The sequence below is a fragment of the Pagrus pagrus genome, assembly GCF_965226575.1.
Source record: "Pagrus pagrus genome assembly, chromosome: 15".
NCBI classification, from domain to species: domain Eukaryota; kingdom Metazoa; phylum Chordata; class Actinopteri; order Spariformes; family Sparidae; genus Pagrus; species Pagrus pagrus.
This window is the reverse complement of record NC_140199.1, coordinates 20,112,745-20,124,241: the sequence shown is the minus strand read 5'-3', so window position 1 is coordinate 20,124,241 and position 11,497 is coordinate 20,112,745. Positions and strand designations below refer to the sequence as shown.

The following is an 11,497-nucleotide window of genomic DNA, read 5'->3' as shown; positions in this document are numbered from 1 at the left end:
TGGTGTTTGAAGGCTAGTGTACAGTCGAGTAATCTGGCTGTTTGGTGTGGATGAACCTTAAACGTGGGGATTTCTCTGGGTTTGGACATTGTCATTGTCATTTATAGCAGAATTCCTACATTTTATGTCTTTAAATCTAAAATATGGCTCTTAGTGTTATGGCTCTTAAACATTCAAAACTGTTATTTTAGTATGAATTGCTATGTTGATGTGGGAGCAAAATATTAATGCTAATGATGGAGCTACATTTACTTTGGCTAATGTAGTGTTTGTCAGTATATTTGAATGCGTCACCTTATAGCCTGTCATATTTATTCATAGTAATATATAATATTTATATTAAATGATATTATTTGTAATTATTGTAAATACAAACAGATACTCTCCACCCTAGAATGTATTTACTGTGTAATACACAAATAATGACAGCATGACTTCACCACCTCACCAGTATCTGACGGAGCTCTTTGGTCTCCGCCCACTAAACGTCACAACTCTGCAGCTCAGCTGTCAAAGAAAATTCTGCTTTTCACTTTGTTGGCTCTTCCACTCGAGCAGCGTTCTCCCAAATTACGACAGCACTTGAAGGCAGCAGCGCACCCTGAACCGCATTGAGGGAGCAAGTGGAAACACACAGACAGGGACGTGATTTAGTCTTGGCCTGGCACGTTAGACTGTCAGAGTGGTGCTATAATCTTAAACTCTGAGGAGGTTCAGCAGAGTGTGTGAATCCCGTAGAGAGTGGCCCGGTGTCACACATGGCTCCCCGGGCGGTCTGGCTCCTGGTCGCGCTGTCCGGTGTCCTGCATGTGCGCTCCTGCTGCGCTTTTACCTGTCCGACCATCTGCCGCTGCGGCGCCGACACCTTCCACTGCAGCCGGGCCACTCAGCTGGCCTCCCGGGCAGGACCAGCATCCGTGACGCGACTGTAAGTAAAGTAACTTTGACGCTGCAGTGTTGGTGGATGTCCGGTGTAAAATCTCAAGTGCTTCACACTGAGCCTCTCACAGCTCTTGTGGTAGTAGTTGTGAACTTTTTGTGACTTATTGTGTGTGACTTCTCACTAACTTAACTTTGAGTCACTTTTATTCCCCTTCCTGTAACTCTAATATTCCCATAAGGAACTAACTTATGATTTATAGATGTAATTTTGAATAACAATCTGAGGAGACATTTTTTGTCTTTCTTTTATTCATAAGTGTGAATGTGCAGTTAACAGCTTTACTTATGAATGTTACAGAAGGCTCACTCATCTGCCATTGAGAGAGGTCCCCACTCATGCCTTCAAGGAGCTCATCAACATTACCATAATGTAAGTTCATTGATTTCTTTCTTTTATTGTTTTTGTTGGCTGAAGAAATAAACCGTAGGTGAGTTAATGCCACATTAAAGCAGGGTTGAGCCCTGCTGATGTTCAGTTGATGGTGTCGGATGAGAATGCTAAATATTCAGACTTGAGATAAGTAATGCGTTAAACCAGTGAACTTGAGTAAATGTAAATATATGGTGTTAAAGTATTACTTTTGTGAAAGTGAAGGTCACTCATGAATAGTACTGGAGTAAAAGTTTCCATTGCAGATAAAATAAAGTAATTGAAAAAGCATTAATCTGGCTCTGATGCAGCATGTAATCTGCAAAGTACCTAGTAACTAATGTAGTGGAGTAAAAAGTACAATATTTGTCTGGAGTGGAGGATTAAAGTAGCATAAAATGGAAATACCCAAGTTAAATACAAATACCTCAAAAGTGTACTGAAGTAAAGTACTTGAGTAAATGTAGTTAGATAAATTCCATCTCGGTATTTAACTTAACAAGGCAGTATGTCTTGAAATATGACTTAACCTGAACTGAACCTACATTTGATAAACACTTCACAGTCATATTATCAATAATTTATCATGAGCGCTGAAAACAAACTGTAGCACCACCTGTTTTTCTGTCGTGTATAAAGTGTTAGATCTAACAATTATATCCACATATGTTGGAGCGTATTGCAGCAGAGAGAGTATAAACAACACACTGCAGCAGTGTACAGTACGCTGTATGTATCGATTGTAATACAGAATGCCGTTTTCACTAGTTTTCAGAGCCTTTGTGATGTCATGTCCTTTATAATAGTGTAGTTTTAGAAGAATATGTAATAATATTTAGTCAGTTTGATCATTAGAAACACAATCTTATAAATCTTATTACATATATTCCTGTTGTGACCCATTTAACTGTGACTAATACAGACTCAGCTATTACATCAGGTATTTACCAGATGCTTGAATCCGATACAATAAGTGAACATTTGTTTATGACTATTCATTATTTCCACTGATGTCTTGTTCTGGAGTTTTTTTATTTCTAGTTTTCTAAAAGTTTCACATGCATAAATGATCATGTGCCTAACCAACCCGATCACTGGAATAAATGTTAGCAATGTTGGCCCGTGTTTCTGCAAGCCATGGATATGTCAACACTTCCTTTAAAACGTTTCGTTGGGTTCAGTTTTCAGCCTTATGTTGTGTCAGCGCTGGGCCTATGGTCTGGTTAGGTTAAGGCGTACAAACCATGTGGTTAGGGTGAGGAAAAGATTGTGTTTTTGATTAAGATACCAGCTTTTATCTCTACATACACAGCTGAAGATGTCCCAAGGTCTCCTTTAAAATATCCAGTGGTTTCACTCTTACAAATGTTGGAACACAGTCTCGCTCCTTCACCATCTCGTCCACTTCCTGATACGAAACTAAGGTCGTAATCATGTAATGTGAACGTGATGTGACACATATTTAAGCATTCAGTAATCAGAAAAAAGTTGGTCAATGTAGATGTGATTGTTATATTATGCTACTTGTGAAAGGTGACTGTATCCATGAATCAGGAGGAAGATATCCTTTGGTAACCGTGATCTTTTGAAAAGAAGAAAGCCTTAAAAACAGTTCAATCTTTACACATTTCAACGAGACCAGTAATATAATCACCTGAATGTAATCTGGACAACACATTTCAGCAAATTCCAATTAGAGCTGAGTGATATGTCGCTCTGAAAACAGACAGATGAGAGAACACACGACATCTTTTCACCCTAATTGCTGATTAATTACATCTCATCTTTATCGTGTTTATAGCCGCTAAACGCTCAGTCCTAAAGCTACAACATTAGCCCGAATTGTCTCGCTGAATGGGCCTCACCGTTTAATTAATATATCACTAACAGTTTGATGAGCGGATAACGTTTGTTAGCCCGTGGTGAAATCACTCTCCCACTGAAAGTGTCGAGTGTGTTTGACTTTGCTCCGTCTGCTCCTCAGGGACGAGTCTTATCAGCCTCAGATACTTACAGTACTTCCGTGCGATAGGTTCATTATGTCCCAAATTTTGCCTCTATCGCAGAATGGTTTGAAAAGATAAAATACAGTCAAGTTTAAAAGAGGTTACAGTCCTAAAGCCGCGATCCCTCAGTTAATAAAGGCCAGGTCAAGGTAGAATGACACGAGGAGCCCCGTGTGACGCAAAACCAGACACGCGAGCGCTAATTATGACACTATACATAATGCAATCAAAGCACTACAGATGGAGTCGTTTAATTTGTTTGTTTGCATGTTTGAGATGGAAGCAGAGCGACGTTAACCCGGCAGAAGTGTCGCCTGATTACAGCAGAGTCTTCAAAACGATAATTGCAAGAAGTAAGAAGCCGACGAGCGTCTCTGAGAAGACAATAGTGTTCAAGGACGAATCAAGAAGTCTTGTTGACTTTAGTTTGTCTCTGCAGGTCTTTGTTGAGTCTTCCCTTTTTAAACGTCTTCACTTAGTCTTTGTGGCCCAGATGCATCCTTGATGTATGTCTGGAGCCTTTCCAAACATGAGATGAAGCATGTGTGTGTGTGTGTGTGTGTGTGTGTGTGTGTGTGTGTGTGTGGTGCCCTAGAAGTATGAATCGTTGTTGTTGGTATTTTAATATTTCCCTCGTGCATTGCATCCCAATATCAATCAACTTTGTCCTATTTCTAAAGCAAGTGTGTCAAGAAGGAAGGAAGGGAAGAAATCCACCACTTGTGTCACTCTTAATATTTTTCTCCTCATTCACTTCCTTGATGTGCGAGACGTTTCCAGAGTAATTTGTTTACCCGCTCTTGTTAATCTGCTGACTGATGCCGAGCCGTTTTCTTTGTGCCACAGTGAGATTTCCCAGAGCGACCGCGTCACGCAGATACACAGACATGCCTTCCTCTCCCTCCACAGCCTGGCTCAAATGTAAGTGACACCTTACCTTCCACCGCACGTCAAACTCAAACTGACAATGAAAGCAATTATTCATTTCAACAGCTGGTATGCGTTTTTGCATTTCATTTAAGTTGCACAGGATTAGCCTCTCAATTACAAAGCGGCTTGTTTAATCCTTGACTTTCCGAGCGGCTGATGTGTGAATGGGCCTCGCCGTGTTTGTCTGTTGACAGCTTGCTGACAGCAATATTGTAATTACTGAGACTTTCTCCTCATTTTTTATTCCTGCAGCTCGGTGCAGAACATCAACAGTCTGAGGGTTATTGAGAAAGGGGCCTTCACTGACCTGCCAAAGCTGGAATATCTGTAAGTCATTGTGTTTTACTCTGTCATTATCCACCTGTTTAAACCCCGTCGACCAGCAGGTGGGTCAGCAATTATGATCTCATTCCTCTGAAGCCGAGCATTGTTCAGACTGACATGACTTTATTTGGAATTTAGTGGACATCCTGGAGTTGCCTCTGGTCTGCGGTTCTGTTCGAGACGTCATTACATAAATGGGTAAAATTCCATTAGATGAGTGGATGCTGGAGCTCTGCAGTGTGTCCGCTGTTTATTTGTTATTCCATTCTAACGTTTCCAACAAATAAGTCAGTATTTACTGAAATGTAACCCTAATGACTTTGACCCCAGCTGTGAGTTGACATTTTTAATACAGTACGTACATCTTTTTACCCTCAGAACAAATTTTTAAAAACTTTTGCGATTCTTTAAAGGGGCTCTGTTGTGCTGCAAGCCGGTCGTTAGTTAGTCTGTTAGCGGACTCCATTTCTAAACTAACGTTAGCTACTGTTGCTCTTGAGGCACACGAGAACCTGCATAAAGTGACATCCTTGCTGAATATCCGACCCGAGTCCTTTACAAAGAAATCCACAGTCCAGCAGCTTTAAACAACTCCAACAAATCCTCCACCGGTCCGTAAAGGCACCCGAGAGGGACGGGGGAGGTCTCATTTCCCACTTCATACTTTTAAAAACTTTCATTCTTTACATATCACTCAGACTGGCGATGAAATACTTGAAAGATAATTGGATTCCTATCAGCCTCAGCTTTACTATGTATTTGCTTCAATTAGCAAATGCCAGCATGGAAACACGCTAAACTAAATAAATATTATAGCTGCTAAACATCAGCGCGTTAGCTCGGAGCACTGCTGTGTCTAGTACAGCCTTACAGCAGTATATGTCTCTACTTCTAGTCTTGCTACTGTATCATATAGTGACGTGGAATTGCAGAAGTGTGTATATTTTGCATTGGTTCATGCGGTGTACTTGTCCCTATGAAGAGAAACATCACAAGTAGAAATAAAGATCTGGGAAAAGCCAATATGGAGTATTCAACCCCGTAACAGTGTTGAATAACTAACTGTATCAACAAGGGAAATAAATGGTGATAAGTGGATGTTATTAAAGGAGCACTCCAGCCACTGAGTTATCTGAGGGGGTTTTGTCAAATATTGGACAAAAAGTATTTGCTCTTATCTGCTCTTTGTCAAACATTTTACCAGAAAAACGGCAGAAACATGACAGAAATGAGAGCATTTAACAGGCAGGGAGAGTCTAGTGAAAAAGTTGCATTATAGGAATTGTAGGATCCAGTGTTTTGAAGTCAAGGTAACTCAACCGCCACTGCTTTAATTTTTTACATTTCTTTTCTTTATTGTTATTTTTCTTCTATTTATCAGCTAATAAAAGCACAGCTGCGGCTGTTCTGATCACTCGCCTGTGTGGCCTATTCGTACATCTTCACTACTTTGCAGTAATTTTATTGTGGCAATTTTCTGCTGTTCAACCCACAACGGTTAGAGGCTGCAGATGTTCCCTCACAACCTCTATTTTCTATGCAAAATATGCCAATCTGAAGCTGTTTTTACTCTTTTAGTATTCATTGCTTCGAGTTAAATGTGAAGAAACACGTCAGAGGTCACAAGCAGGCGGTGACCTGATGTGATAAATTTAACCTGGAATGTTTTCCCAGAAATAGTTCCTAAAATTTTCTCTGACAAACCGAGACGAACTGCAACTCTGACATTTTGTGGGCACTTTGAAGATTTGTTCTTATCTGCGTATAATCATCTGTCTTTGATGCTCGTCTTCACAGGAGCATCTCTAACACTGGGCTGATACACTTCCCAGACTTCACAACTATCGCTTCCCTGGTGCCAAATATTATCCTGTGAGTAATCGCATTTAGAAACAGTGTATTTCTGAACTGGCTTAGCTTCTTTCTGCACTTTGGAAAACTGCATTTTCTTCAAGGTCTAACTCAAGTTGTTTATTCTGAGCCCAATTTGACTTTTTATCGTCCCAATGCCACCGACCCTGCCGCACATCCTCGAATTGGGTCACAGTTCATCAAACTGCTCCTTTTATTGCATGTACATACATAATTTTGTCTGACTGATAATTTTAGCCAAACAGCCCCATTGAGTGTTATCGCCTGTGTGTGCAGAGAAATGACAGATAACATGAGGGTCGACATCATCCCGGCCAACTGCTTCCAAGGTATCACAGAGGAGTATGTTGACATGTGAGTACAGGAGCAAAACTCTTTTTGTTGCCGTATTATCAGAGCTGGGAGCAACACCTTGTCACCATTTGTTAAGAATGTATGTGGATGTGTCTCAGTGTGCTTATATAATTGGATGTTCAGTTCTCTGACCTTGGCAATCAGTTGTTTTGAATAACAAACTGAGGTATCTAACATCGTGTCCTTGACAGGAACCTGGTTCGAAACAGCTTTACAGAAATCAAAGCGCACGCATTCAATGGAACCAAGCTCAACACGCTGTAAGCATTTTAATAATCAAGACTTTTTTCTCCCAAACTAAGCTATCACTAATATAACAAAATGATACATTATGTTGTTCAGGTTTAGGGCTTTTGTTTTTCTAATCACAGAATCCCAGTGTACCAGTAAACAAACGTTATGTAAGACTAAACAAAGATTGGATGCCCCGTTGTTTTCTTGCTCTGCCCCGTACTGCTGAATGTTGATGGGGACGAGATGTGTGCAGACACCCTGCAGTCTAAAAATAACACTCATCTTCCTCAGTGTCAAGTGAAGAAAACAAAAAGTAGATGAAAAATGGTTTGGGGCACGGTTCGGCCATTAATGTGTCGACTTAAATTTACTTTCATATTGGATACTAACTGTAAAACCACAGTTTGAGACCAGAGGTCACACGCTTTTTTTTGTGTCTTTTGCAGGATTTTGAGAGACAACACGTATCTCAGGGACATCCAAGAAGACGCTTTTGAAGGAGCAACAGGTCCCAGTTTTCTGTGAGTCGCATAATTGGTAGTGATTTAATAAAGCCAATACAACCAAAGAAAATAGCCATTTTGCAGAAGTCAGCTGAACCATAAAATGTGACATACAACCAATCAGACCATCAAACTATGTGCGATACCAATAAAACAAAAGGTCTCACAAAAGATACAAAAATGGGGCAGTGGAAACTAGTTAATAGCAGACGTCTAAAAATGTAAATGCAAGTCAAGTAACTGTATCTGAAAACTGCACTTGAGTCAGTTTACTTAGAAACTGTCCAGCATTGCTAAACATGAATCAATCTAATCTAAAAAGCAGCAAATATATGATTGTGGCAAAGCTGACTTGTACGAGTGGACGACCATAAATTCTCTATCTTCTGTTGTTTAAATCAACAGCATTACGGCGGCCATGTTTGAACTGGGCCAATGAGGCGAGATTAATATTCATAACAATGTTTATCATTTTATTGTATAAACATTAGGGCAGTGACAGCCTGTCTGTGTAAACAACCAACAAAGCAGGCAGGACTGCTGAATACTGATTAGCGAGCAAATAGGCCGGTCTGCGGAGCACGGAGCTCACAAGGTCTCTGATTGCGAGTCGTCCTGTGTTGCAGATATGAAATTTCCTCTTAGTCTTAGTCTGACACACAGAGAATGCCAAAGGTCTTCCTTTTTGCCTTTGCAGGGCCCAGTGTGGCATTTCTGTGTGTTTATGTATTTGATTAATGTCAGGTTCAAAGGAAGGAGTCAGACGAGGACGCAAACTACATCCTGAATGTTATTTTGTCCGAGATAAAATATATTCAGTCGTAAAGAAAATGTCAGCAATTACAAGCTGCGCTCTGTGACGCAGCATTTTAGTTGTGAATGAGCTTCTTATAGGAAAAAGTGTGACTGACTCATTGGCTCTATGAATATGAAAACACTGTAAATTAGTGCCTGGCTGCTGCAGTCACCAGAACTGAATGGACACCCATGGGAGACTCAGCAGATTTGCCTGAAACAGCATTTCTTGCCACCATCGACAAAACACCAAAATAATGGCTCTTCTTGTGAGAAAGACTGACTCTATTACCCTCCAATTAAATTTAAATACATGTGAAATCCCAGCCAGTTCTGTTCTAGTGGCTTGTGGAAGTCTAACACCTGATTAAAATACTGTGTTTCATCAGTACTTATTTCACTAATCCTCCCTGAAATGTGTCTGCGTTCTCCTCCGTGTGTGATTCAGGGATGTTTCCTCCACAGCTCTGAGATCCCTCCCCCATAAAGGTTTGAGGCAGGTGAGGTTCCTGAAAGCCAGCGCAGCCTTCGCTCTGAAGACCCTCCCTCCGCTGGAGAGCCTGGCTGAGCTGATGGAGGCCGAGCTCACGTACCCGAGCCACTGCTGCGCCTTCCACACGTGGCGCCGGAAACAAAGGTAACCGAGGACGGATGCCAGGGATGTCACAAATCCATTCGCATCTGCATAAAGAACAAAAGCCCTGTCCAATGAATACAGATCATCAGTGGTTTGGTAATTAGCAGCAGAGTTTATTGACATTTTGTGCGGTCTAACCTTTTAACTTCTTTTGTTGGTTTAAAGGGAAAGTGCCTTAAAGAATTCCACAAAGTTTTGTGACCTCAGCAGAACTGAAATGTAAGTTGCTCCACTGCCCTCTCAGGGATGTCAACTAGGAAATGACCGACAGATTATTCAATAATGAAGAGTCGTCAGTTTCAGCCCTGATGTTAACATCTGTGTATGTTTCAGAGATCCCACCGCAGATGGCATGAATATAATCGATGACATCAACTTTCAGTATCCAGACCTGGAGCTGGATTGTCTTAACAACCCCTTTGTCAAGTGCTTGCCAAAGCCGGACGCCTTTAACCCTTGTGAGGACCTGCTGGGCTTTCCCTTCCTGCGCTGTCTCACCTGGATCATCACGGTTTTCGCTGTGACCGGTAACCTAGCTGTTCTGATCATCCTGCTGATCAGCCACAATAAGCTTACCATCTCCAGATTCCTCATGTGTAACCTGGCTGTAGCCGACCTCTGCATGGGGCTCTACCTGATGCTCATCGCCTTCATGGACTACCACTCCCATCACGAGTACTACAACCACGCCACAGACTGGCAGACGGGGCCCGGATGTGGGATTGCAGGGTTTTTGACGGTGTTTGCCAGCGAGCTGTCAGTATACACGCTGACTGTGATCAGCCTCGAACGTTGGCACACCATCAGCAACGCCATGCATGTGAACAAGAGGCTGCGGATGCACCATGTGGCAGCCATTATGGGGGCAGGCTGGGGCTTCTCTCTATTGGTTGCTCTGCTCCCTCTTGTGGGGGTCAGCAGTTACAGCAGAGTGAGCATCTGTCTGCCCATGGACATCGACACTCTGGGCTCTCAGGTGTACGTGGTGGCTATGCTCATCCTCAATGTCGTCGCCTTCCTGGTGGTCTGCTACTGTTACATATGCATATATCTGAGCGTTCACAACCCGGAGCACTCCACCCGTCACGGAGACACCAAGATTGCAAAGCGCATGGCTGTGCTCATTTTCACCGACTTTGTGTGCATGGCGCCGATCTCCTTCTTTGCCATCTCTGCAGCCCTGCGTATGCCCCTCATAACCGTGTCTCACTCAAAGATCCTGCTCATCCTTTTTTATCCCATCAACTCCCTCTGCAACCCTTTCCTGTACACGCTCTTCACACGGGCTTTCAGGAGGGACGTGTGCCTGCTGCTGAGTCGCTGCGGCTGCTGCCACGCCAGCGCCGACTTCTACAGGTCACAGACTCTGGCTTCACACCTCAACTCGACCCAGAAAACCTCCACCAAAACACCTCACTCCCTCGGCTTCTACGCCTATCACATTAAGATGAAGGGATGCTTGAAGGGAGCCACATGACCATCAACATGGAGAATTTCATTATGAACTCACAGGCAGAGTCTGCTGTCGTGCTAAAGATGCAGCATTTCTTCAAAAATTGAGGTCAGGGCTTTTAGATCAGAGCTGATCTAGGTTAGTTTACAAAGTGAGAATCACATCAGAGACCTCAAATTGAAGACAACAGGTGCTCCAGCCACCATTTTCTGCTCAGGTAATGTGGTAGAAAGCAGCAGACGGATGGCACAGCGACCACATTAAACAGGCCAGTTTATCTGCAAAGCTATTTTAAACCATTGGTTGTGATTTGTTTTTAAAATCAAGATATGCTGTGAAAAACTAAACCTGTGTACGGTGCTGTTACAAGAGACATTTACTTATTTAGTCAATAAGTAGAAATTATTTATTATTCTGTCCTTATAAAGCTTTATATTTTGAGTTTCAATACAGTGAAGTAAATGTGATGAAATGAAGTCTTTGTTTTAGCTCATCAAAGATGTGTTTTAGTGCCATCTATTGGTTAGTTGTGCTCAGGAGACGCTGGAGGTGGGAGACTTGAAAACTGCAGACCTCCAGGAGCCTCTCTATGAGAAACATTACTGCTGTTCAAAGTGTCCTGGATTTTTACAATAAAACATAAAAGAAATATGGTCAATAAGTATCATTTTCCATTGTTTCCATGTTTAGTAACAGCTTTCAACTGTGGCTGTGGAAAATAAGATTCCTATGTTAAACCTCCATTTCTATACTTTATTTTAAAGAACATGCTTTTATCTTTTCAGAAATATCCAGAAAACAAATAACAATATGGCAAAGTGCAATGTCCAAATCACAGAAAGTCCCTTTTTTTTAATAGAGGTATAATATAAACAAAACAGCTTTATAATGAAGTACTGTATAGCTGCAGAGATGCACTGGCCTGCAAATCTTTTTCTCAAGATGTAAGAAAACCTGTTTGTTTGGTACAGACCACAACAAATGTCACATCTCTCTTCTTTTGTTGTGAAAATTTAAATTCTGAAGTGTGTGATCATTCACACTAATCACAAATCATATCAATCACAATATCTGTAA

The 11,497-nt window shown here is 41.7% G+C and overlaps 1 protein-coding gene across 1 annotated transcript; it reads left to right on the top strand.

The window, feature by feature from the left end:
- The first annotated feature begins 574 nt into the window (after positions 1 to 574).
- On the top strand, positions 575 to 11,152 carry LOC311270149 (lutropin-choriogonadotropic hormone receptor-like). The gene is made up of 11 exons (XM_084374878.1): positions 575 to 928; positions 1,241 to 1,312; positions 4,165 to 4,239; positions 4,501 to 4,575; positions 6,370 to 6,444; positions 6,721 to 6,798; positions 6,990 to 7,058; positions 7,479 to 7,553; positions 8,779 to 8,967; positions 9,133 to 9,186; positions 9,301 to 11,152. Exons 1-11 carry the CDS (start codon positions 759 to 761, stop codon positions 10,442 to 10,444), a joined length of 2,076 nt encoding a protein of 691 aa, XP_084231004.1. The 5' UTR covers positions 575 to 758; the 3' UTR covers positions 10,445 to 11,152.
- Positions 11,153 to 11,497: the final 345 nt, after the last annotated feature.